This window comes from Athene noctua, chromosome 1 (genome assembly GCF_965140245.1).
Source record: "Athene noctua chromosome 1, bAthNoc1.hap1.1, whole genome shotgun sequence".
Lineage (NCBI taxonomy): Eukaryota > Metazoa > Chordata > Aves > Strigiformes > Strigidae > Athene > Athene noctua.
This window is the reverse complement of record NC_134037.1, coordinates 255,306,762-255,334,624: the sequence shown is the minus strand read 5'-3', so window position 1 is coordinate 255,334,624 and position 27,863 is coordinate 255,306,762. Positions and strand designations below refer to the sequence as shown.

The 27,863-nt window shown below is 38.2% G+C and overlaps 1 protein-coding gene across 3 annotated transcripts; it reads left to right on the top strand.

Annotated features, from left to right (window-relative positions):
- LOC141973708 (putative N-acetylated-alpha-linked acidic dipeptidase) lies at nucleotides 1-27,860 on the top strand. Of its 3 annotated transcripts, XM_074932558.1 has the most exons (19): nucleotides 1-121; nucleotides 1,456-1,564; nucleotides 4,742-4,928; nucleotides 5,692-5,793; nucleotides 8,661-8,786; nucleotides 10,717-10,903; nucleotides 12,341-12,434; nucleotides 14,604-14,702; nucleotides 15,812-15,897; nucleotides 16,884-17,003; nucleotides 18,363-18,445; nucleotides 18,722-18,785; nucleotides 19,326-19,393; nucleotides 21,427-21,518; nucleotides 22,340-22,430; nucleotides 23,204-23,468; nucleotides 24,644-24,725; nucleotides 26,409-26,501; nucleotides 27,507-27,860. In XM_074932558.1, the coding sequence occupies exons 1-19, from the start codon at nucleotides 4-6 to the stop codon at nucleotides 27,694-27,696; spliced, it is 2,256 nt and encodes a 751-aa protein (XP_074788659.1). In that variant the 5' UTR covers nucleotides 1-3; the 3' UTR covers nucleotides 27,697-27,860. The 3 variants fall into 3 exon arrangements, with proteins under 3 accessions (XP_074788659.1, XP_074788675.1, XP_074788666.1); XM_074932574.1 differs by lacking the exon at nucleotides 14,604-14,702; XM_074932565.1 differs by lacking the exon at nucleotides 26,409-26,501.
- Nucleotides 27,861-27,863: the final 3 nt, after the last annotated feature.

Here is a 27,863-nt window from a genome sequence, read left to right as displayed (position 1 = left end):
GCCATGTGGAGGTCGCTGGGCGCCGTCAGGGAGCCGGCCGGCCCCCGGGCAGCCAGCGGCCGCCTCTGGGCTGTGGTCCTGGGAGCAGCGGCGGGGTTCTTCCTCCTCGGGTTCCTCATCGGTACAGTGCAGACAACCCTCCCTCGGGCCGGAGGGCTCTCCCGGCCGCCCCTGGCATTTCCAGCCGGGGGAGGGGGCTCGGCGCCGGGCCGAGGAAGGGCCGGGCGGGGGGGAAGGAGCGGGCGGGTTTCCAGCACCGGGGCTGTGCGCCGGGGGGGCCCCGAGGTGAGTCCGTGCTCGGCCGCCGGCAGCGCCCTCCCCTTCACACCGGGCAGGTGCAGTCACCGACCCCTCCAGGGATTTCCAGCTCCTCCGCAGGAGAAGCGAGCTTTGTCTCTGCTACTTGTTTTTTGATTTCCTTTTACACGAAGTAGTTATGCTGTGGGCAGGAGGAGGGCACAGAAGACTGCCCCCTCCACCCTACTGCACTGAAACCGCCCCGGCCCAGAAGGGCGGGAAGGTAAATCCAGGGCTGGAGGAGCGCGGGCAGGAGCGGGGGAACAGTCTTTAATGTTCCACCTCCCCCGGCCCAGGCAGGCAGGCCTGCGGGTTACTGCCACAGCATTTCCCCTCCCTACCTCCCCTTTGGATCAGGATCAGTTTGGGGGTGGAAGGAAAACAAAAGAGCCACTTGTATCGTGGAATGCCTTTTGGTATGTACTTGGGGTTCGTGCTGCTGGATAGCTCTGACGGAATTCCACTGGTGTGGAAAAGAGCCTTTTGCTGTGCCAGTGACTAGTGCCTCAGTACTGCCAGCTTGTTACCTGCTCTCTGCTCCCCACCACTTCTCTCATTTGCACTGCCCATGTAACTGCTGCTGCATTTGCACTGAACATGTCCAGCCTCTGACTTAAAAATAAAAACAGATGTCAGAAACACTTTCTAGCCAGGTGTTCCTCTCATCACTTACTCTGGTAATGCCTGCACAGTAAGGGAAGGATTCCAGAATAAGAGCCAGACAGACCAGAGAGTGAGAAAGGAGTTACAAGACATCTGTTCCTTACAAAGGGTGTCTGTGTTTCTGTGCATTTTTGTATAGCTGCTGCCTTATTACTGAGGTGGCTGATGTGACTGACATGACTGACAGCATGATGTTCTGGTGCTAAAGGAAGATAGATAAGTCTCCTTAGCATCTACAGTAAAATAACCGTGATGAATAAATATAGTATTTTATTCCTCTCAATGTCTATCTAGGCAAATAAGTTCTCTTACTGTGTGGGGGACTGCCACTGCCATCACTGTGCAGCCTGCATTAGGTTGTGCTTGTCTGTGTAGAGATAAAAACAGTTGTAAAATACATAGTGAAAATCCTGCAGTGATACCAAGAAGAAACGGTGTGTGTCATGGGAATATTGCTGTAATGTTTTTACTGTTGTATTTTGCTGTGTTGTACAGGCTGGTTTGCAAAACCTACAGGAAAGAAGACATCTGTGAGTCCTCATGAGGACATGAAGGCGGCATTTATGACTGAAATGAAAGCGGAAAACATCAAGCAGTTTCTTTAGTAAGTGATGTGTACACTAATCAGTCCAAAAAGGAAAAATTCAAGCAGGAACCAGCCCAAGGATGCCATCAGACAAAGTGATGCTGGTTTTCGGCCATAGGTTTTATCTAATGTGTCCCAGTGAACTGTGATGGACAAAACAGTCCATCTCAGCTCCTCTCAACCTTGTTACTCTTGGAAACAGTTGAGTTGTCAGTAATCTCAGTACTTGAAGTAATTAAAAACTGACCAAGCTCTTGCTCAGCATTTGGTGAATGCTTGTACAATGATGCAGAGGTTCAGCCTTTCTCTTATGTGTCCTTTTTCAGTCTACAACATTTATCTTCCACTGATTTTTATGGAAAAAACATTCACTTCAAATTAGGCAGTATGAATGTACTTAAATCAGGAGAGATTAAATGGAAGATAGAGGCGTATATCAGTGTAAGAGACAAGAAAATCATACCAGTATTAGAGCCTTTAGTTCTTTCTACAGCTTAGGCCTTAATAACATTGCTACTCTCCCTTCACACTTTGTTATGCTGTGACCAAATTTATGTGTTAATCTGTCACCATTCCGACTTTGTACTCACTTTCATGCAGAAAAATATGTTTCCAAGCTCTCTCCCTCTGCACAGTGAATAACTAGAATAGACACAGTAGATACCAGCTAGTCATCTGATTAGACTGTTCATAATGATAAATCTAAAAGTCTTAAAGCATTTCAAGACCATGTTTTTTTCCTAATTTTGTTTTTTTTTCATTTCATCTACCCTTTATATTGGGTGATTTTAAATATACTCTTGTTTCTTTTATTAAATCCTAGAAACAAAACTGCTAATATTTGTTCCTGATATTTAAACAGTGGAAGATGACAATATAGATATGTTAAAAATCTATTATAGTTTAATTAATTAATTTTTTAATTTCTCTAATTTAGGATCTTTAACTACAAGGAAGCTGATGTAGTATTATTTATTTATTTTAGAGATCTTGTAAACTGATTCTTTTTCTCTTAGGATAGTACAGTATTTGTTAAAAGCATGTCTTATTTAAGTCAGTAATAGACCACAAGTCATAGTTTATTGACAGACATTTACTTTCTGTGTAAAGGAAATGATAGAGTATCAATTATTTTAGGAGTGATCAACAAATTTGGGGTTGCCTTAAATTCCCAGCCTGATTACATTGGATGAAGTTGTATCTTGCTGCAAAACTAAATTCCTGAAAAAACATTTTCGGTTTATAAGATTTTGGCAATACTACTGATTTCATTTTAAGTGCACTTACCAAAAACTATTGCAAATAAATTAGTGGGAAAGTACGTTCTCTTTACTAAGTAACAGTCGTGCCCTGGACTATATAAACATTGAAAACTGAAAATTTAGGATTTTTTACAGTCATAACGTGTGTTTTGGCTCCTACAAAGTCAACTGTTAAACAGCTCTGTAAAAGGACTGCTTTCTGTCCTCTAAACTCTCTGTCTCTATGCCAACAGGAAACATTGAACCTCATTTACTTGTCACAGGGCCAGTTCTGTGGTGAAATATGGCAGATACTTAGCCACTGCTCAGAACTACCAGTACAGGCAGCAAACAGATTAGAAGAGGAAATGAAGAAAAACAATATTCAGTTAAATAGGAATATAATACAGGAGAACATTATTGCATATCTCAAATTTTAATGAAAACGTGGGACTTGAGCATTCCTAACTCTTACAGAAGACAGCGTTGGCTCTAACAATAACACATAATCGCTCTTGGTTCAGTATGTCATCCAGAAAACAGTACTGTCAGTGTAACAGGGACTTTTAGTAATGGGTTGTACTCGATGTTGACATTATCAGAGGAACATGGTTTTATCTAGCAGCATTCCCCTGCTAAGGATTTTGGAGAAAAGGAGGCTGAGGGGCAACCTCATTGCTCTCTACAGCTTCCTGAGGAGGGGAAGTGGAGAGGGAGGTGCTGATCTCTTCTCCCTGGTGTCCAGGACAGGAAACATGGGAATGGTTCAAAGCTGTGCCAGGAGGAGTTTAGACTGGACGTTAGGAAGCATTTCTTTACCGAGAGGGTGGTCAAACACTGGAACAGGCTTCCTAGAGAGGTGGATGAAGGCATTTGGACAATGCCCTTAATAACATGCTTTAACTTTTGGTCAGCCCTGAACTGGTCAAGCAGTTGGAGTAGATGATCCTTGTAGGTCCCTTCCAACTGATCTGATCTGATCTGATCTGATCTGATCTATTCTGTTCTGTTCTGTTCCGTTCTGTTCATATCCAGTGCTTTCAAAGTGCTTTGTTTGATGGCTTTGTTCTCACTCAAAGTCAAGAATTAAAATTTTTTCCAGTCTTATAACCCTTCCTTATCAAAGATTCAATTTCCTTTATTAACACCAGCTGGTGCAACACATGCTTCTGTGGCATGTTGATGGCATGGTCATATGACAGGATGAAGACATCATGATGACAACCTCATGCAGCTCAGAGTTTCTTCAGCTCACTTCACCACTGGGCTTTCTCAATGATCTGGATAATTTTTTCTTTTCAGACAATGGGTTGCTCACTATTTATGGTATCTTTCACTGTTTGTTTTTCATGCTGCATGACTTTCGAGTCACAAGCTGTTGAGATTTTGTGCTCCTTGTTTGTAAGCCACTGTGAACTCACTTTCTCTTGTTTGCCAGCAAGACATATTCAGAAAGGACTTTTAGATAAATCAGTATTTGTGCAAAAATTAATTAAAATAGTGGATCCAAATAGAATAGTTAATTAAAAGTAGGGATCAGAGTAATTACACACATTTCTAAATAGAATACGCAATGATAATTATACTTAATTTTTTTTTTTATCACAAGGAAGGTCAGTCTCATTATGCCAGTCTCATTATGCATAGCAGTGATTGGTATAAGGTCACCTGGAGGACAAGTAAAGCAAGAATAGGTCCAACAGCTGATGTCCTCATGCCATTTGTGCTAAGCCACACTGTGAGGAAGATGCAAACACCTATGATAGCTCGGGACAGACTGAAACCCTTTAACTTATGTATAAGACAGGCAAAAACATAGATTCAGAGGAGTCTGGGTACTTATTTAGCCTGGGTACATCTGGTCCTCTCTAGGGGGGTTTATTTCTAGCTAGGCTAAGAGTTCTGATTATTACCTGCCATGTCTGATCCTGACTCATTGCTTCTTTTTCTCTAGCAATTTTACACAGCTTCCTCACCTAGCAGGAACAAAGGAAAATCTGCATCTGGCACAGCAAGTCCAAGCTGAGTGGAAGGAGTTTGGTTTGGATTCTGTTCAGCTGGTTCATTATGATGTCTTGCTCTCTTACCCTGATGATACTAAGCCCAACTACATCTCAATAATTGATGAGCATGGAAATGAGGTACAGAAAACAGCGTTTTTTGCAACCAGTCAACAAAATCACCTTCATACACCTGGGAAAATTGGGAGGGAAAGCTATCCTCTGTTACTGGTGTTGGGTCTGATCCCAAGTGCACAGAAATCAGAGGTTCCAGTTTGCTTTTATATTTTGCATTTTTGTTTTGTAATATATGTGCTAGGAATACTAATGATTCATATAGCATACTGACATGTGGATTAAAGGAGAATTAAATAAGAGAATTACTTGATGTAATTCAATTGTTTTAAAATTATTGTGTTGTTTAGAAAGAGGAAAGCAATCATGGTCAGCATCATTATTTGCATTGATTCATTGTACAGTATTGGTGATTCTGCTAAATTCAGTTTCTTGAAGATTAGAGTCTAGGCCTCAAGACGTACTATCACAAGTAACATCAGTTCATTACAGAGTAGCTCTAGTGCCTGTAGAAGCTCCAGGGATGACCAGAATGCAAGCAGTTTTTACCATTATGATCTAACCTGCTCTTATCTGCTATACTAAAGCCACCTTAAGGGACCCTGTGTTTGTTTAAGCAGGTTGCCTTGTGAAGGGTGGAGATGGGATTTGCAAGATCACACATTGAACCTGCTTACTCAAAAGGATGCCCAGTGCTTGCTAAAGTTTTGGCCATTCCTCCTTTAAACTAGAGTCCTTTAAACTGCAAATGCATGTGAAATGTGCCTGAATAGACGGGACTTCTTTTTCATATTGCCTGGTTTAATTTTTTTTTTTTCTTTCCCACTAGATTTTTAACACATCATTATCTGAGCCCTCTCCTCCAGGATATGAGACTGTTAGAGATGTGGTGCCACCCTACAGTGCATTTTCAGCCCAAGGGATGCCTCAGGTAACATAATAGAATAGTAAAAGAAATGGATGTAGAGACAGAAATAGAAGTAACAGAAATAGAAAAGAGGGAATGCCATAGTGTAGTGTACCGTAGCATAGCACAGAATAGCACAGAGCAGTATAGAATAATGTGAATTTCCTGGGTCTTAGGCTTTAGTTCAAAACCTCACATATCACCAGTAGAAAAGATGTCAGTTATGCTTCCCAGTATAACTGTAGGTTACCTTCCTGGAAAGTGGGAGAAATGGTTAGAGTTCTTCATACTAAGAGAACCCAAGAAAGCAGCTCACACATTTTCTGAGTGAGCACTATAATCAGGGAATTGTGGAAATGTGATTTGGCACTGCTAGCACTATTACTTTTTCCTGCAGCTGCTTTTTAAAAATAAGTGGCAGTGACTGTGTTTTGAAGGTTAAATACCATCAGTCTGGGGTAGTAGCTACCTGCCTGCTAGAGTGAGACCCTGCAGAGATTTAGAAGTAGTTCCCATTCATTTCAGGTTCTCAGTAGATGGAAGAGGGAATATATCTTGGTCTGTCATACAGATTGTCAGAAAATGTAAGTTTCTTCTGTGTGGTGTATTTTAACTAAATCCCAATAATCAGTTGGATGAAAAGTTATGTTTTGAGCAGGAACTTTTTTAACAGAAATATTTAGCAAAAAGCGGTCAAAGTAGTGAAGTCATATTCTGTCAGACAGCAGTAGTAGTTTGGAACATTAGCATCATAAGTGATGGTAAAATTTTGCTCTTCACTTCCTTTTTCAGTGATTGCAAAAGTACTCCCTTTCAGTTAATGATGGTCACAAGTAAGAGGTGTTCTTTAGATCTCTAATTACGCTAAAAGAGCCCAGACAAGACATTTTATTAGCCCACACTATATTCTCAAGGCTTGCATTTTGTAATAGTTCTATAAACGTAAGGGATTTATTCACATCACTAGGAAATTATGATACAAAACTGTCACAATGCTCTGATAAATTTATTACATTGATGTAGTTCTTAGTACTGTTAATGAAAGTTAAAGATGAAGAATTTTCAGAGATGCTAAAAGAATTTAATTAAGAAAGCCTAATTTACTATGCACTATATTAAGTAATGTCAGAATCTTCAAATAAGCACCTTTTGATGTAGTTTCAGAAATCTAGAGGTTGAGTAAATAGAAATTATTCTGCAACATCAGGAAAAATGCTATGAATACAGATTTTATACTTTATTTCAGCTATAGTGATAAGACCTTCTTCTAAAGATCAGAACTGTTCTTTATGTGATGATTCTGCTTAAAGACATTACTTAAATAAACCCCGAAAAGCGTGAACAGGTTTTCACATAAAATGTTACTCTCATATGTTAATTTGTTTTGCACTTCACTGTAGAACAAGGGCCCTGAATGTAAGAACCCTGCAGATTGCTATTAATTGTTATCATTACAGCTCTGTGATTATGTAAGATAAACTATTGAAATCAACATTTTTGTATATGTTGTTAAAAATACAATAGCCTTCATATGTAGGCATTCTGTACAAGATGTTCTAAAGAGATTAGGTTAAAATGGAGGACCAAATTCCCCTTCTACTTAATCTAAATAGACTGGAAGAACTGTCTTGACTTCAGTAGAGTTACACTTGATTTTACTGAGAGGGAAAACTACTCCATAAATTCAGAAAAACCGCCCCAAGAACAATCCACGTGTTTATGAATTATTCTCTGAACAGAAGGGACCAGAATCTTACTAGGTTTGAAAAAGTTTGACTTATTTAAATAGAGTCCCCATAATTTCATGGATTTATTCTGAGTTCATTTTGCTTAATTTAAAAAGAAATTGCAATTTGAGAAAATTACTGGTGAAACCAGTACAGTCAAAATGACTTTACCACAGTCTACCAGGACATGCTGTATGCTGTTATATGAGACCACCTGAATGTCTAGTCAGCAATTTTTATCAGTATAAGAGATTTAAAGTTTATACCTTTTTGAAATTAAATTGAAGATATCTCTGGAGGTGTCTGGTAATATGGAGAAATGCAGTAAGGAAGAAGTTTCCTGTCACCTAATTTTAGTTGTCTAAAATTGTAGGCATCTTCCCTAAACCAGTCTTTGAGGCTTTTTATAGGCATTTACTCTAAAACAGTCTTTGACGTATAATAGATGAGAGGTGTATCCAGAGCTCGATTTATTCCTACCTAAAATAGGTGTTTAAAACAGATTTGGGATGAATTCTCCTGGAAACGGTGAGGTCTCAGAGAACTTTCCAGCTCTTTACTGTCTATGGAGAGCACTACAGGACCTTCTCAGACAATGCACAAACTTTTAGGTAGCTAACATTAAAGAAGATGAACCACGCACCAAGTGTTGACACGGTTGAAACACAGTCATGATGAGTACTTTATTTGTGTGAAAGGTGTATTTATTTTGACAGTCAACCACCTGTAGCTTCTGCCGTACTGAATAAGAATCAAGTCCTGAGAATTTCATAGGATATTGGCATCATTCACTTTATGCATAAAATGCAATTGATATTTATTGTGGTGTCTGGGTCCAAAACACCTCCATCTGTCCAAGACTGACTACAGCTTAAACAGACTAGAAAGAGAAGTAAATGCTGTACTCTGGTCACTTTAAATTTCTGATTCAGAAGTCATATCTTAAAATTGATGATTGTGAACAAAGTCTGGCAGCTTTGGATGGTAGGAGACTAAATTCATTAGGAGTCATTTGCCTGCCTAATTGTCTCATGATCAGAAAACAGTTCATACTGGAGCCAGTCCCAGAGCTCATTTTTCCCAGTTTATTCTCTTATTAGATCACATACTCCCTCTGTCATACTCATTGACATTGTTGTTCCAAATTCTACCTCTTTCTCTCAGGGTGAGTTAGTGTATGTGAATTATGGCCGCACTGAGGATTTCTTTAAGCTAGAACGTGAAATGGGAATTAACTGTACAGGAAAGATTGTTATTGCCAGATATGGGAAAATCTTCAGAGGAAATAAGGTAATGCACTATATAAAGATGTTATTTGTGCTGTTCTTCAGTTGATTTCAAGAGACTGAAACACTGACCTAAAGTGTTTTGGAGATTTTAGCATAACTGAGTTTTCATAGAGCCGTGTTCAAAGATTAATCTTTACTAGAAGATACAACATATATATTAGATATATATAATACATCTATAGGATAAAAAGTAAATAAGTTGGAAAATGTTATGTATTTTAATATTCATTTGCATACTATAAATTGTTCCAAAATATTACTAACGTTCTTGGGAAATACATTCCAACTCTGAACTAGACTGTTGTTGCCTATTGGTTCAGCTGTGCTTTAAGATACCTATATTGTGTTTCTTTATAACAGTTTCTGTACACCAGGCAGAGACTATAACTATATGGAGGTTATTTCAAATTCTGTATTTGTTTATTCAATATCCCTATCATATAAATATTTTTAAACTACAGATTTCTGCAGATTTCCATGGCCTGAGAGGAAAGGAAATAATCATGTGCATGCTTCAGGCATGCACTCAAGTTATTTCCTCAGTAGGGATATAAGAAGACGGTCTATTTTAAGTGTGTTTGGCTCATGTACAAAAATTAGTTTGACCCTAATTTGGGCAGGACTATAATTTGTATTTCTCAGTTACCTAAGGGTATCAAACCCTGAATTTCCTTGCTGGAATGCCAGATCTTATTATATGCTGTTGACTAATCTTCTGTGAGCTTTTAAATGGGTAACTCACTGGTTTGTATACATACCATTTTCACCAGTGAAGAGTGACTTGTAACTCATATTCTGGGTCAGATAATATTTTCACTAAATTGTTCACCACACCTAAACATACTATCTGAATAGAAAAGACTTAAAAATTGAAGAAGTTATTGCTGTCTGTGAATCTTCTCTTAAAATGAAATACAAACACATCAGTGTTACTAATATCTAGAGGTGTTATTGTACTGTGGTTTGGAAATTACATGCCCTTGTTGAATCAAAGGGAGGGTATGTTAATTCTTAACAGTAGCATTTCTAATGACTTTTTATATACTGAATAATTCATTAGCCTGTATAAAATCTGGAGAACTGTACTGTTATTTTCCAACTTCCTAATGGTGTGAAAAAATAGGATAGAGGATGAAGGCAAATACTGTATTTCTAAAAAAAGGTATGTTATTTCTGAATTAAAATACCCAAATTTAAAACCGTTGAGGATTAATTGTCACTCAGTCACTATACATCACTGTCATGCCTAGTAGCAAAACAGATTGGGGTGTCAGAATAACATACATTTTCTCTCTTTCACTCTCTACCAACCAGTATTATACAATAATAAAGTCGCATGAGAACACTTTTTTTTTAAATCAAAACAGCATGCAGGTCATTCCTTCTGCCATAATAAGCATAAGATACATACTCTTTAGAGTTAGTCTTGTTCACAGCCAAAGACAGTTTCAAGCTCTCCAATAATTCTTTCTGTGTACTCTGAACCCTGAGATACTTTCCAGAGATCATTTAGGTAAATAAGGTAAATACCTTACTAACTGAAAGATAAGGTTGCGTCAGTGTGATACAGTTTTTTCTATCCATGTTGTGTACATTTCAATAGTCAGTTGATTGTAATGATCTGGGTGACAGAATACAAACTCAGGTTATGTAGTAATACTGTGAGAGATGTTTTCCATGTCACTGCAGTTATTTCCTAACTAAATTGCAAAGCAATAGCATACCTCTTACTATCATATGAAACCAGATACATGTATATATATTTTCAGGAAATTTTATGATATGAGACAGTTAGGGGCCTTTTACTTAGCTCAAGCACTGTAAAAGGCCCTGAGGAGTAATCACTGTCATTTATAATACTTTCTTTTGCCCCTTGAACTCTTGTGTCAAGCTATGAAGGACTCAGTAGGGACCAGAGATGTGCTTTGCAGGTGAAGAATGCTGAATTGGCAGGTGCCAAGGGAGTTATTCTGTACTCTGACCCTGCTGACTACTGCGCCCCAGGAGTAGATCCTTATCCAAATGGCTGGAACCTGCCAGGTGGAGGAGCCCAGCGTGGAAATGTGTTAAACCTGAATGGGGCAGGGGATCCCCTGACGCCAGGTTATCCTGCAAAAGGTGAGTCACACTAGAGAAGTCATGCCCTGGAGGTCTGGTTTCTGGAAAGGGGGTGAAGGTAATGGGGATGTTCTTTCCCTTGGAACAAACCACATTTTTTCTTGGTCTTTCTGTTGCTCTAAAGAGGCAGCTTTGGGCTTCATGTCAGTAGGCCACTTCTGCAAATGGTGCATGAGAGAAAGTGAGGGGATTTTAAGGGAGCCACACAGTGCAGTGCTGAGCTGCTTAACTTCACAGACATACCTAAATGAGCCCAGAGATCATGACATAAGTATTCAACAACAGAAAGAACATAGTGTTCTGTTTCTGATGAGTAAGGCAGCAAGGAGCTAGGCTGAACAGCTCACAGATTTTTTTGCTTTTGCAGTTCTCCTTTGTGTAGGATTTAGGCTCCTTTCCCTCTACAAAAGTCCCTGCTGGCAATGCTGAGATGTTTCATGCTGTGACTCATGTCACCCTGGTTGCAGCTGAGGCTCCTGAGAAGATGACCATTCCCCACTGGTCCATCACCTTCACTTCATGTTTCCTCAGCTGCTTATTTGAGCTCTGCCAAAGCTGTTTCATTTAGCACCTAACCCAGATCATTTTGACTGAAAGGCATTAAGAATCGTTCATGCTAGCACTTGAGCCAGCATATCTGAGGGAGGCAGTCATCTCAAGAAGAGTAGTCCCTAGCTGATGGGGAAAGTTACCTCTAGCCAGCACAGCATGAGCTGGAAGAGGATATATGTTCACAACAGCAGCATGGCAGAAGCAGACTATGAGAAAGGTTTCTAGTTCCTCCTGCTAGAGTCCAGTGATCACAGGGGTGAATCCCTGTCTGCTTTCCTCAACAAGGGTCCCTGTGAATATTGTTTTAAGGAGGAAACTATTCCATACCTGCTGGCTTGAAAACATCAAATTTTGTCCACACTGTGAAAATTCAGATTCTCATTTGTAAAAAACCCCATGATTTGTATCCGAGCTTTATCAGAACAAAAACAGCAAACCAGCATATTCAGTTGCCCAGTGTATAAGATTTCATCTGCATCTCTAATCAAGTGACAAAAATTTTTTAGTTCCCAGCTGAATGTTCCAGGCATCAGACTACAGGCTTCCCTTTTGCTTTTGTTCTTTATCTGTGGCTTAGTCTGAAGTTCTTCCCCACAGAGGGAAATATTTCTATATAAAAGCTTTCAACACATAAAAATTAACAAGTAATTTTAAAATTTCCAGCCAGGTCTAAATGCATGTCTGCAGACAGTAGGGGAGAATCTTTGTTAGTGTCTCTCTGAAAACATATTGTTAAAGCATAAAAAATTAAATCACTGAAGAAATGTCAGCCTGACTTTGAGGCAAGTGAAATTATCCCTGACTCCAATGTTAGGACTATGCTATGAACCGTACAGATTTCTTCTGAGAGTTGTAAACATGAAAATATCTGTCTTTGGCTTTCAGAGTACACCTACCGATTAGACAAAGCCAGTGGTGTAGGTCTCCCAAAAATTCCAGTTCATCCCATTGGCTATCACGATGCCGAGTTATTACTACGGTAAGTGCATGGGAGACATGAGGAATTTTAAGCGGACTATCTTTTGAAAGTTATGAAAGTATTTGAAAAGAAATGGAAAACACTTTTGCACTGTGCTCTACTGTAGCTGTTGAAATAGTATAGATTTGTCATTAGGTTCTCTGTAGGACTTAAACTTGTTATCTGTTACTACATATCAGATACATGCAGAGTGATGTGGAAAGGGTCATCTGCAATATATCATGATCAGTCAAGGAAACTGAAGTTATAAAGTGCCTCTCAGTTTGAATTAGAGCAAAAATTTTTGAGGATGGCATGATACCTATCTTGTGAAAAAGACCACAAACAAAGTTTTTCATTTGTCCAGGGAAATACCGTGCATATTTGATGGGACAGTGTCTGTACTGTCCTATGTTAAATGAAGGTGTGTGCCTTCTCTCATCAGGTGTATTACATTGCATAAATATGAAATTATGCTAGTGAACTAACATAAGGACAGTGAGGAAAGTCTGCAGTATTATAGGGGATTTAATACACATCTACGTGTAAGTAAGTGTGCTTACTAAACATGCAAGTGACATGAAGACAGGCTATGAGCTTGCCAGAGGACAGCATTAAAATTCACAATTATTTTGACACCCCAAGTTAGTTCTCTGAAAAAACTAAGGTGTGATTGAGTTTACAAGTGTACCATATCCCTAAAAATGTACCATCTGTATTAACTGTAGAGATACAGAGCAGGAAATGCCAGGGTTGGCAACAGTACCATGGACAAGTGTTTAGGGCAGTAAGTGAACATAATCTTGGGTATGTATTTGTATAGGAATTTTACATCTAAATCACCTGAGAAATCATTCTGCTCTTGTATGATGACTCTTCGAATATTGAGTCAAAAAAAAATCCTGTCTTGGTTTTCTGTGTAGGTTTCCTCTGAAGTATTGAAGCTATTTATTTTTATATTGAGGCAGAATTTCACTGTCTTTGGTGGTTTTGCATACCTGATGTTCATTAACACTCTTTTAGTGTTTTTTCCTATTTCTTCTCAAACTTTCATGGTCTAATATATCTCCAAACTGTCTTTTCTTTAAAACTTTCTGGTCATCGCATTTATGAGGATATCTTCTTATAATAATAAAGGCATAGGTTAAGAACCTCTCTTTTTTCCACTGCCAACTGGTAGTGGTAGAGCAGATTAATATGTATAAATACGATGTAGCTAGGTATTTCTCTTCAATAATTGTAAATAATTATAGAACTTGGTTTTAATAATTATGAATGAAATCTAAATCCTCTAAAAGTACTGGCTTCTTGTTTTCACTTTTGTCTTGAGAAGTCACAACTTCTGGATATTCCTGCCGTTATATTTTTGTATGAAAAATATACTGAGGACTTGAAGAGATGCTGAAGTTTCTGTGGAATACAGTTTGACTGAAGTATGCATTTACAGTAAAGGACATGCTTTCATTTACAATATATTTTGCCTAATAAGAACCAGAACATCTAGCATACTTTTTAATTTTTTTGTGTGCGTTTCTTACAAGTTCATGTCAAAAGTATAAATCCTTTAGAACAGGTGAGTAAGAATGGGTGATTGTGATCCACTGAATTACTGCATTTCCAGTTGTGTTAACTGAGAAAAAACGTCTTGCCTTTGACAATGGAACAAGAAAAGATGACTTGGAATGATCACATTTCTCCAATTTTAGACATCGTTGAAACACATCAACTCTGTCTACGCTACCAGATTAAACAGTGTCTAGGGACAGGCACTGGAAGACAACTGCCTATGCTGTTAAACTGTTAGAATGGTCTAAGTTACTCTCTGCTAATTCAAATGTAAATGCATTTTAAGGCAGTAGAAAGTTCAGGGACCATTTACAAGAGGCACTTTGTATGCAAAACGTTTGGAGGCCAACATTGTTTTCCAGGATAGCTGTAGGCTGTTCCAAGCTGATCTCAGTGCTCAGGACTATTCCTCTATGTTTATTTTCTAGTATTAATGTAGCTGAAAACACAGATTATGCTCCTGTAGAAACATGTAGTATAGATTGTCTAAGACAATTACCATCACTGTGGTCTGTGTGTGCCTGCGACCTAACAAAGTGTGGTTCCTGGTTCTTCATTTGTGTTTGGCGCTATTGTGAGATGTCTGTAAATAATGATGATATTTTTTTTTATTATTATTAATAGTAATATGGGAGGATATGCACCACCGCATAGTAGCTGGAAAGGAAATTTGAATGTGTCTTACAACGTTGGTCCTGGTTTCACAACAAATTATTCTACAAGGTCAGTTTTGTTTCATAAGGAAAGCATGCTTGGGATCAGAGAAAAACAGGTAGAGCAATAGAATTTGACCAAAGGTAGAGTAGCTGAGGTGATTTGCATCATTCCTTTGATTATGACCATTTTCTGGGCTGAAATGTGCTCAGTGCAAAGCTTCAGTAGGTTTACATCTTGACTGGATGGATATGACTGAATTGCCTTAGTTTCAAGCCAGTCTTGAACCAGTTTAATTTGAAAAACATCTAGCCTTTGACAAACTATTAGATGAGACTGATTATTTTTTTGAGAACTGAATTTATTTGTTGTCTTTTTAAAATTCATGCAGGTCCAGTTTCTGGTCTTACCTATTGTCTTATATAAAACAGTATTAACCTACAAGTCAAGTTTTCCAGAAAAAAAGTTTTCACTACAATGTAATTTTTATTGCTTCAGATTGTTTTAAAAATTGATTTAGTAATTACAGTTTAAGACTAAAGTCCAGGTGTTTCAATATTGGCTGAGCTATTGTTCTGACTTCATTTGAACCATTTGACATTTTCCTTATGTCTTAGTCATGCCACATGAAAAAATCTTTCTGAAAAATATACAGACAACCCTTGAGGATGAGTTGTTGCACCTCCAGTTGTGTTGTAGATAAACACACAAAGAAAGTCTCTTGATACACCTCAGGATTTTCTGCTGCCTGAGGTGCCACATCAGTATTGACTGTGCTGGAGTCAATTCTGATTTGCATCAACTTCTAGATAATTAGAACTATTTACCTTTTTAACATTAGATGGGTTTAATTTTTTTTCACTCTTCCGAATTTAAAAATTAACTACTAGCAAAAAGTCTTTGAATTTGGAGTTCTGAGCCTGTTATCTGTATAAATCTTATTGACATCGATAACAGTACATAGCTTTCAAGGGCTAAATGGTGTTCTCAGTTGCACGGGTATAAATCCAGAAAAAAAGGACACTGAAATATTTTCAGGATTTATTTTAGTTTAATGTAGGGTAAATTTGGCCAAAATGCTTTCTTTACAATTTATATTGTCCACTTTTGAAAAGTGTCAAATTGTTTTATTATCTAATCTGGTGGATTTTCTTTGGATTTTCTTCCCAATACACTAGAAAGGTGAAAATGCACATTCATAGTAACAGTGAAGTAAGAAGGATTTACAATGTGATTGGTACCATCAGAGGCACAGTGGAGCCAGGTAAAGTCATTTGTCTTCAGTGTAATGTGAGTGTGCAGTGACCTCTACATGCACTTCATAGTTACAAGGGAGAAATGAGGAATATGGTTTTCTCTGAAATATTGCACTACATGATCGTTGGTGTTGAAATGTTTATTGCACCAGCTTTCATATGGCTTAGGGTATGTCAGCACTTTCACTGTAAATGCTGATTTTCAAGGGGGAGTCATAACCGAGACAGAAATATTTGTCTTCAGGCAAGTAATTCTGTAATTGAAAGAATACTCTTAAGTGGATATTCTTCCCTACTAAAACAGGAATGGATATTGCATTCCACCTGAACACATCATATCCACTACTGCTGACTTACAGTCACTGTCTGTCTTACAGTCTCTTGTAACCAGTGTGATTTTACACTCGAAAAGAACAGATATATAGACATCCCCATGATGATAACACATCATTTAACCTCTAACTGCAGCACTTCCCCGTTGCCTGAAACACAACCATATTATAGTTGCACAGATGTCTAGTCTGACTTTGATCGTATTAATCACATCTTTGTCATGATTTGATTGACTACATATATATTTAGAGAAATACTGCATTCAGCAGACCTTAATATTGTGAGTTGGCATGCTGTACAAATGTAATTAGTGGATCAACTTTACCATGAAACACACTGTAGTAAAATATGGCAAGATGCTTCTACCTTTAGAGGAAAGGTGAAGTAGTTCTAATAATAGAAGTAACATTATGGAATTTAAGAGGTTTTAAGTTTTATGGGATCAAGTTTTTGTGTTTGACAAATTCTTTAGTACTGGCTGAAAATGCAGAAAAATGTCTTTGGAGATTTAAAATATCTTTTGCTTTTCTATCATGTATATTATAAACTATTAAGCTTTGTTGTCTGATACCTACATGGAAAATTAAAAATTGCTTCCAATTAACATCTCCATGGAAGGAAAAATTTTTTCTAAGTAAACCTCCATAATTAATTTCTCTAGACAGATACGTCATCCTGGGAGGCCACCGTGACTCATGGGTATTTGGTGGCATTGATCCTCAGAGTGGGGCAGCTGTGGTTCATGAGATTGTGAGGAGCTTTGGAAGACTAAAAAGGAAAGGTAATGTAATCAAAGAGTAAAGCACACCAGAATCACTGCTCTCAGCAGGGCCCGTTGATTTCTCAGAGATTTAAGCGTATGCTTAAAATTAAATGTGTATCTGATCTCTCGAATAAGCACACTGCTCTGCAGCTGTTAACTAATTCCAGTTACACCCTTGGTATATGTGAGGTACTTTTCTACTCAAGAGAAAGTAACACAAAAACAAAACACAAAATGAGAGATACTGAAATAAACATGGCATTTATGTACAGTTGGTTACTGTGTATTTGAGTCTGGTCAGACTGGTTGTTTCAGTGGTCCTATAAAACTGTGGTGGACTGATCAAGACTTCATCAGGGCAACACTGAGAGCCTTCTCAGCACTTGACTGTAGTTTGGAGACAAACCCAAGAGTAAATAATGTCTGTGTAATGCAGAGAATGAGCTGTGCAAACATAGTAGGAGGTAACGGTTAAAAATATCTCATGCCTAGTTACATTAGAATAGGAACAAATGTCAACTGTACCAAGTTTCTGCTGCTGTCAGAGCAAATGCTATTTCCCTATCTGACATCCCATGGAAAGAAGCTCTGACATAACTCAAATACTGTGCTAGAAGAGCTTTTTTTGCCTACCCATTACAGTTAAAACCTACTGACATTTAGTTTTCTTTCCATTCCCTCCCACTTACTGATATTAGGGGAAACTGTCTTTGGAATGCAAGCTGAAAAAAAAAAAAAAAAAAGAGAAAGGGAGCAAAAGATGAAAAGATACCAGTAGCCTCAAATAAAACTGGGCAGAGATAGAGAGGCAGGGCAATAGAGCGTTTTCTATTTGGCCTGGGTTTAAATCAAATGCAGAACTTCAAGTGGAACATCACTGTTTTGAAGGTGGTCTGTCAAAGTTACGGTGAATTCCTTAGGTTTTGAAATCTGGCATTTGGGAGACAGGTCAAAGAAGTTCAGTAATAGATATGAAAACATGCCAAACACTTTCTGTCAACGTAGACACTGGTATACAATGTGTACTAAATTAAACAAAGCAAAAAAGAGTAGAAAAGCTTTATTTCAAGGATTTGTGCACAAGCACATCATTTTTCCTTGTTCTGAGTTTTTAGACAATTCTCTTCCCATTAAAGCTGAGAGAAGAAAAAGACTACATTATTTGGCACAACACTGCAGTACAACATAAAAAAACCATTACTAGATTAGCTTAGTGAAGAAGTTGGTGTTAAAGGTCCTTAAAACACACCTCTTTCCCCACAGATCAGGATAAAAGATGAGCCCCCCCCCCCCCAGTGATATTCGTTTTCATGCTATTTACCATGTAACAAGCCGTCTTTATTTCAGTAATACAGTTTTCATGGTCTTTTATTACAGGATGGAGGCCAAGGAGAACAGTGATATTTGCAAGCTGGGATGCAGAGGAATTTGGCTTGTTAGGATCGACGGAGTGGGCTGAGGTAAACCAATAGTGTTCAAAGACAAGTTTGCACAGTGGCAGTTCTTTGAGAAATCTGTACTAGAAAACAACACTTCTTCCCTCCTTCCCTCTCTTCCTCACTCTCTCTCTCTCTGTCTCTCTCTCTCATTTCCTTTTGAACTTCCAAGAATATATGGCTCCGTGCAGTATATGATGTCTTTCCCTGAAACAGCCGTTACTTCTGTGGATGAGAAAATAGTTCGGAAGAAAAAAAAAAAAGTTCATCAGCCTTTTCTTCCTCTTTTCCTTTTCATAGGAAAATGCCAAAGTATTGCAAGCACGGGGAGTGGCTTATATCAATGCAGATTCCTCCATCGAAGGTATGTAGTTTTGACCTGTGTTTTACAGGAATAGTGATAGTATATACAGATGACTGGGAGGCATTTTGGCTTGGAGATCCGTGAAAGTTTCAATGTGACAATTTTGTTGCATTAGTTCAGGAGTAGATATGGGGAGAAACTGTGACCCAGAATCATAAAGTATCCTTCAGATATTCCTGTTACTTCAGGGAAGAAGTCCGTTACAGTAGCTACACTCTTTAGGAAGTCATGGGGAGAGGTGAGAAGTGTTGTGCCTCTGTCAGCAGTTCTATGGCAAATCTTTAGAGTCAGCTTCTCCTCTTAGAATGTGTGTAATAAACGCAGGGACATAGAAAAGCTCTTAAGGGTTGCTTCAAAAGCTGGGCTGTTATTCATCCTAACCAATACAATTGCACTGACAAGTTCATAGGAGAATTCTACAGGGAAAATCAGCTTGTTCCTTGAGCGTAGCTGTCTAGTCCCTTTCTTATTAACAAATAATGGCATGAGGTTTCAGCTGAGTAAAACTTGCTTCTTCTAATAGTTTTTCCTTTTTTTCAGGAAACTACACACTACGAGTGGATTGCACACCACTGATGTACAGGCTGGTATACAGTCTGACTAAAGAGGTAATATTGCTTGAGATTTTTAGCCAGCATGTTCGGTGCTCACTTACTGGATGGGGCCCAGTGTCTAAAATATGGTGTCAATATGTTTCTTTCTTTTCTGACTGCAGCACCCCTTTTAAAGTCAGTAGCTAAGTAACTGGAGCTTTTTCCCAGGAGTGGCAAAGGGATTCAAGCTTATATCTTTAAATTATTAGCTATTCAGGATTAGGGGATTTTTCCACTCCTCCTGTGAAAGTATTCCTTCTAAGAACAAAAGAATAAAAAAACGCCATGAGCTAGAGGACAGAAACAAGCACAAACCTGGATGCCCAGTCCAACTACTAGGGTGCCTATGGTAGTGGAGACTTTGACTCCTTTTAGGCAGGGGAAGAAATTAGGCTCGCTACATCATTGTTTTTAGCGTGATGTGACAGGTTTGGTCAATGTGCTCAGCTTCAGTGTCCTCTGTTGGGTAGTCATGGGCTCTGACCGTGATGCTCTCACACATATTTGGATGGCACACAAAGTTAAAAGGCAAGGACCTTTGTCAGTATATAACCTCACCATCTTAGGAGGTAAGATGTTCCTTGCTTTGACAGTGGGTCTTAGAGGCTGGCACTAAGGGGCTTTTATTTCTGTTTTCTTTTTTAATGTTTATCTCAATTAAAGCATGAACATTGCATTAGTCTTCGTTGTGTGTATTTTATGTACATATCAATAATGTACATTCAACTACTGTATATATTCTATGAATCTACTATATCTGCACTCATCTGCTGTTTATATTCATTCCTCCCTTTTCCAGGGTTGATAATTTGTTATCTCTTGGAAGCTGGCATTAGACCAGTACAAAAGTAAAGGAAATACAGTAGTTCAGTATAATAATTTTCTGGCAATTGAAAGACAACAAATAAAATTTAACTCTCTAAAATTAGGTGGCCAGATAAAGATATTTCTGTCCTGAACTGCAGAAGTGCTGATCACCTGTAGTTCCCATAGTAACATATGCTAAGTGCAGGTGGTCAGAACAGTCAGAAAATCAGGTCAGCAGAGTCTCAGCTTGGACACCAAGAGCCTTCATTAAAATGTTGACCTAAATACCAGTAAACACGGTTGCGTAACCCTTCCTTGAGCTGGGAAGCAGCAACAAATGCTGATGAATGCATGTAACCACAGCTTGTTGGTAGCTGATGTCTGAAGAGAATGCTGATCAGGAAGCAGTATCCCCTGTGATCCCATCAAAGTTAATCTGTGGCAAAAACTGTTAATGATGTTAACACTGTTCTATGAACAATTAGCTTTGTGACCAAAACCCCAAATATATTAGTTTTATTTTGATTCCTATTGTGAGGTAATTCTTAGATGGTAGATATTAATATATATACTATTATTAATATCTATAATCTTTACTAAATTAAAGATAATAAAACCTGACCAGCCCACCAATAAAAAGGAAAGATGAAAGAATAGCCTCAATATTTAACCTGCTCCATAATCTGGAAAATAGTCAGAGTGATAGGGACAAATTTTAGGATGATCATGGTTTATATACCTCTGTATAAGCTATGATGACATAAACCCCAAGTATTGTACACTTTGCCCTTCTAAGGTTACTGCTGCATCCATGAAAATAACTTTTTGTGAACTAAAACAAGGTAGAAACAGTTTTGAATTAATCCACAACAAAATTGACATTTCCTGCATAAGTGAAAGAAAAAGTTTGGGGTTTGTGAGGGATTTGTGTGTTGAATATTTAAATACTGAAAATCTCATAAATAAATATCAGAGTGTAACTATTGACTTGAAATATTTTGCTTTCTCTGTGTTTTCTTCCATCTAAAATTACCTGGTTTTAGCAAATAAACTATTCCTCTGGAAAGCGCTATACATTTCAAATGTTAAAATGGAAATGCAGAAAGGTTGGGGGACTTAAGACTGTGGCTTATTCATTGCCCTAAAGCCATAGGCTTTATGTGATCACAGGTTGTATGTTTGTTGCTTGGTAACATTTAAAATTGTACCCTTTGTCTTTTTTTACAATATACTTTCTCTAGATACCAAGTCCTGATGAGGGGTTTGAAGGAAAATCTCTTTATGAGAGCTGGTATAAAAAAAATCCATCAAGCGAATATAAAGAGGTCCCCAGGTCAGTGACAAAAGAAAATAAATGATACAGCAAAAATTATTATAACTTGTGTGGGTTTTTAAGTGTGGGTTTTAAAGAAATACCCACTTGAAAAACTGAGCACCTAAAAGAAATGGTGTGATTCTCCGCTGGTGTAAATTTCAGAGCTTTATTGTTTGCAGCTGATACACTATTGTACAACAGCTTTGTGAACCTGCCTTTGTAGCATGAACAGGAGGCTTTATGTATGAAAAATAAAGTCTATAAAAGCAGTTTATAGAGATTTAGACAAATAAGGGTAGTATGCAGAAGCCAGCAGCAGGCACACAGGATGCTAACGCAGCAGCTTTTCCTTGAACTTGCTTCCTGTGTCCTGGAAGGCCTTCGAGTTTGGGTGACTGGGGAGCACACCAAACAGGATTTTACAACACTGACCTTCAAATTTACCAGGCTTTCTCTAGAGAATCTCAGACTGATTCCATTCCATGCTGGTACTGTTCTGATTTCTCTGAGTTGAGAGCTCAGGATAGTGGAAGTTCAACAGGAGGAAGGTCATTGGGTCTTCTCAATGATTAAAGAGAGTGAGTTAAATTCTCCTCTTGAGAGTTTGATTTCTCTGACCCTGAGAATGATGACTGTGCTTCTCTAAGAATGCAGTTGATAAGGTGCATGTAATGTAGGGGTCACAAGCAATTCATGGTATACTGACAGAAATAGTGTACTAGGGAAAGACTGTAGTGACTGTGACTGCAGAATAAAGAATTGCCACGGTACTGGGAAGCAAACCAAAATTATACTTCAAGTATTGTCACTCAAGGCATTTTCCTCTTTCTTGTTAAAAGAATAAATAAACTGGGTTCTGGCAATGACTTTGAAGTCTTTTTTCAACGTCTTGGCATCGCTTCAGGGAGAGCACGTTACAGTAAAAATTTGGTAAGTCTGTGTCTGTAATTTTGTCTCCCCTGTAACTGCCTGAATAATATCACCTGTAATTGAGCCATTTAGACTGCCAGGTTTTTGGAGTTCAGTTTAGTGTGTCAGAGTGGAGCCCCAGTTCATTACTAGAACTCTATGTGCTACTGCAACACAAATATTTATTAAATAGGTCAGCTTAGTGTCAGTCAGATGAAAGGAACTTTGCTCAGGATAAATGGACGTGCTCAAAATTACCTATGGTTGATGAAGGGTTTATAAGTGCCTTATGATGACTTCTGAATGATTTATAATAACTTAAGAAGTTCTGAACTCAAAATGGTTCATTTTTAATGCAAAATACTTGTTTGACTGTAGAGTGTACTGTGGATGAGACTGACAGATATTCAAGGAGCAATCTATTCAGTATGGTCTTTTCCTCTGAAAACGTGTATCCAAAGACACAAAGAGGAATGATTGTTGGGATCCAAGCAAAGAAAGGAAGGGCAATCTCACCTTAATTTAGCCAACTAAAAGTTATTTGGCTGTTGTTAGCTACCTTCTTTAGGCTCTACATGGTCAGTGGAGAGAGGTTTCTCCAAACAACTGTTCGTCATAGGTTGATGTCCAGGAGAGCCACCACTGAGCAGTTCTTCTCATTCAACTGTCTGTAGTAGCTACATAGGATTAACGTGACCTGAACACTGAACTTTACAGTGTCTTGAATCCCACAGCAAAGGTTTTCAAGCAAAGCTGAAGTATCCACAGCTGAATAATGGTTTTGTTTGTTTCAGAATGTGGAAAAATATAGCAGCTATCCAGTTTACCACACTGTCTATGAAACCTATGAAATTGTGGAGAGGTTTTATGATCCCACTTTCAAGAATCATCTGACAGTAGCTCAGGTACGGGGAGGGCTGGTGTTTGAATTGGCCAACTCCATTGTGCTTCCTTTCGACTGTAGAGATTATGCATCAGCTGTCAGCAACTATGCTCACATCATCTATAATTTGTCAAGGAATCATGAAGAGGAACTGGCAACATACAATGTATCCTTTGGTACGTACAGGCTTTCATCACACTCCTCTGTTAATGTTAGCAGCCTTATCTTAATGCGTATCTTAGTCATGACCTGGTATTTACCTTGTGTTGAATGAACAGTATATAAAACAAATGCCACACCCTCAAATAATTTGAAATGTGGATATTTTGTCACTAGTATGCCTGTGTAGAGACTGTGCGACTGCCAAGTAGAGCTTACACAGTTTCACATTCATGGTTCACTGATGATGGCAACAAGATATCTTTGTCTTGGTCCCTAAAAATAGTAACACTGCTTTGCAGTGTTGGATAATTCTCTGTCCAACACTGATCATAGGATAATTCAGGTTAGAAGGAACCTCAGGAGGTTTCTAGGTCAACCTGCCCAAGGCAGGGTCAGCTTTGAGGTCAGACCAGGTTGCACAGAGCTTTATTCCATCTGGTCTTGAAAACCTCCAAGGACAGAGACTACAAAACCTCTGTGGTCCACAGTGCTTGACAGTCCTTCGGGTAAAAAGATTCTCCTTATATTAGTCAGAACTTCTCTTGTCTCAGTTTATGTGCTCACGATGGCAGGTGCAGGCACCATGAGAAGTTTGCCTCATGGCTCGGTCAGGCAGGAATGGTTCATCCCTGTGCCACAACAGGGATCATGTACTGGCATGTGAAATTTGATTTCATGTTATAGGGATTCACAATACGCTCACTACCTGAGAAGCTTTTATTTTATTTGCAACTTTATATACTCTTCAGTTTAGAACTTGGCTGCGAATGACCAATATCAGGTATGTGTGTGCATGTGTGCACACACACAGACATACTCTCAGTCTTTCTCAAAACTCTGTATGTGTGGAGGTACATACTAGTAACACAGGTTGTTGTGATTTATAAAATCCTGGGCCTACTTGAACAGTCTGTTTCTGGCAATCCATGCTCTAGTTTTTGGTATTTATGTACATTCTTCAAGTAGCAAATAATAAACAATATTTACATAAATACTGATTTCTATTGTCTCCAAGGCAAATTTTCATACAGAATTATGTAGTTTTTAATGTGGAAATATGGGGTCATCTGATTTTCATTCAGTGAGAACTGACAGATCATGATCACACTGAAAGATAAAGCTTTAATTTGAAGAATTTGATTTGTATGTTGGAATTTGAAGTTAAATACTTCCTTCCTGCTCCCTCCAGATGCTCTCTTTTCAGCTGTGGAGAATTTTACAGAAGTTGCTGCTAGCTTTCATGACAGACTGCAACAAATAGATACCAATAAGTAAGTTTAACTCTTTTTTTTCTTCCAGTCAAATACTCCATGTAGTTCTCTGAACTCAGAGGGCACAGTCTTCACTTGCATTTAGTCCCCTGAATAACCTTGGTGACAAAAGACAGACAGTCATTTGTTTCGCTGTAAATCCTTATGGACTCTTGTCTTTAAGGATCTGGTTACTCTAGGAAACAAAGTATAGAAATGTTGAATTAGTGGACGTCAGACACTGCAGAGCCTGGAAATCTAGCCATGTCAGCTTCAAAAAGTGTCCAGCTAATTAGTGTCAATTCTTGACAGGTTTTAGTTGAGGAGCAGTGCCAGAATGATACATGGATGTAACTAGAATGTTAGTTAGCATAAGCAGAGACAGCTCAGGTATGTAACTCCCTCTAAGTAGAGACACACAAGATTTTGTCACTGGATTATCGTTAAAGGATGGATGTTGATTCGTAGTCTTCGTTTGCCAGCACTCTAGTTTTCAAGATACTTGTAGCACTTAATGAAAAAAAAAAAAATAGCTGTAGCTGTACCATGATTGTAGTTGTGGTGAGCTTTCTGATGAGCTTTCAAAAAATTCTGTACACCACCTATACCAAAAAGTCTAATTTGCATTTGACTAATTTGCACTTTCTTTGTAGGCCATGGCCAGAATGACAAACCAAACTTTCTTTTGTACATACATATATGTATGTTGCATTTCTTGGGAAGAATCTAATTTAGTCATTAGCTTACCGTTATGGAAGACTAAGTGAGAATAAAAGCCATCTTTTTAATGGCAGCAACTTTCAAGATAAATGACTTAACAATAATTTCTTATGTAAAATATGACATTTATGATATATGACATATATGTGGCATTTTCAAAATGGTTCCATTGATGGATGGCCTAAATCTAAACTTTAATTCAACCAACCAGTTTCGTTTCCCATTTACACCAATGTAAACTTGAAATAATCTCATTGGTGGTAGTTGAGTTACTCCAGCCTTACTGTGATAAAAGTTTTACCCTTTTTTTATTGGTGAATGCCTTCAAAGCTTTGCAGTGTTAATTTGGATGTAAACTACCAAACCCACATATATTCAGTATAATCTTCACAGTTCTTTTATTTGTTAAGCATCAGTAGTATGCTCAGAGCCATTCAAAGCACACAGACACAGATGGTCTCTGCTCTAGGGAATTTACAATCTGCTGTCAGAAAAACACAATTCTTGGATGACTCAAAAGATGATTTTAACATCACGAGGTTCCTGTTTCTCAGATGTTGTGGTTTCACATAAAAATAAATGTGATTTTATTGAAGTAATTTGCAGCTGGCTGGCTTTGTGGAAAATAGGGTCTTCAGAAAGCTGTTGTACAAAGGAAAAGAAGCAACATGATGCCTAAGCATCCTAATGAAAAGGAGATAAAGGAATCAGATGCAACATGAGAGGAAATACCTGAAAGTCTCTGTCTTCTTTGACACTATTCCTTGGCCTTTCGAAACAACTTTAAGAGACTTTCAGGTTATGAATCAGACTGTCTCACAGTAGAGATCAGCATAATTCTGTTGTGCAGGTTAGGTGGCTTTAGTGGGCTGCACAGTATCTTGGATCTACTATCTTTCATAAATCGAGATCTGTGTATACTGGGGCATGGGATGAAAGTGGGCCAAACACTGTGTAGCTAACATATTCCTGTTTTCTTTTTAGCCTACTTGCTGTCAGATCACTAAATGATCAGCTCATGTTGCTAGAAAGGGCTTTCATTGATCCTCTTGGATTACCTGGCAGGCCATTCTATAGGTAAGAAAGGCTTATTTTTCACTTTCTGCCTGCAATACCTTATAAGAATTCCTTTGAGATTTACAGGTCTCTAGATGGAATTGTAATTATTTTATTCAACATGGTAAAAGTAGATTAAACAAGACAAATAAGATTGAAAAGGGAAAGCAACATTAGGGGAAATTTCAGTGAGATACATTATACAGAATGAGGAAAAGTCTTGTTGGAAGCCTATGCAGATCAGTAAACCCATTTCCATTGATTTCATTGGGCTTCTAAACTTATCTATAAGTTTGGCCCTGGACTCAGTTGAGTAATTTCAGTGATAAAGGATCTCTAGGAAGTTATTATTATTTGAAAGTGAAATAGAGTATAGCTGAAGTACCTACAATTTGATCTGTTATAGCAAACAGTCATGCAGTGCTTCAACAGCACTGAAGTCAATTCAGTAGTCCTCTCATCCAGTTCAAGAAGTAAATCTTGTTTGAGAGGCAGAACAGTCAAGTCTAACTTTTTGGTCCTACCACCAGCCTGCGTAATTCAGACAGTAATGTTTCCACTAAAAAGTATCTGTAGAAGGACAACTTAAGATCTACAGTCCTTGCACCTCTGATAGCTTTTGATTAAAAATCTGTGGAGAACAGTCTCTTGTTAAAGCATCAGCTTTCCTACCTCAGAGCATACCTGTATCTGCTGGAGACTGTATATCTGTGAGAAAAGAAACTGACTTTTTTTATCTCTCCATTTCATCTAACATGAGAGAAAGGTAAATACTTTAGTCAACTTCATCTCAAGTCCTCTTAGCTATAAAGTTCTGCAATTCACATGGATAGTGTAGTTTATGTTATTTTCTTGCTTCATAGATTATAAGTACTATTGCTGCAATAATCTCATTTATTTACGTCTTCAGTGTCAAGAATTTAACATATGATACAGAAACAGATTAATTTTATCTTTTTTTTCCTAATATCTTCCTAATGCAGAATATTGGGGTGGGGTTTTTTTTTCCCTCCAACTTCCCTACAGACATGTTATCTTTGCTCCAAGCAGCCATAACAAGTATGCAGGAGAATCATTCCCAGGGATCTACGATGCCATGTTTGACATTAAAAACAAAGCTGATCAACATGAAGCCTGGGAAGAAGTTAAGAAGCAGATTTCCATTGCAGCCTTCACTGTGCAGGCAGCAGCAGAAACACTGAAAGAAGCAGCTTAAATATCAACAACATAATCATCAATGAAGACTACATATGACAGTTTGCAGAAGCCTTAAAAACAGAGCATTTAAAAACACTAGGAGGATTATTACAAAGAACACAAAATCAAAAAAAGTCTTGTTCTTTGCAAATAATATACCCAAGTGGAATGCATTTAACAGTGTTA

Excerpts from the sequence above, each read along its gene's own strand:
- LOC141973708 (XM_074932558.1), top strand. The coding sequence starts at position 4 with ATGTGGAGGTCGCTGGGCGCCGTCAGGGAGCCGGCCGGCCCCCGGGCA. Across the intron at positions 17,004-18,362 it reads TGGAAGACTAAAAAGGAAAG|GATGGAGGCCAAGGAGAACA; the intron begins GTAATGTAATCA and ends CTTTTATTACAG. Across the intron at positions 22,431-23,203 it reads CACGTTACAGTAAAAATTTG|AATGTGGAAAAATATAGCAG; the intron begins GTAAGTCTGTGT and ends TGTTTGTTTCAG.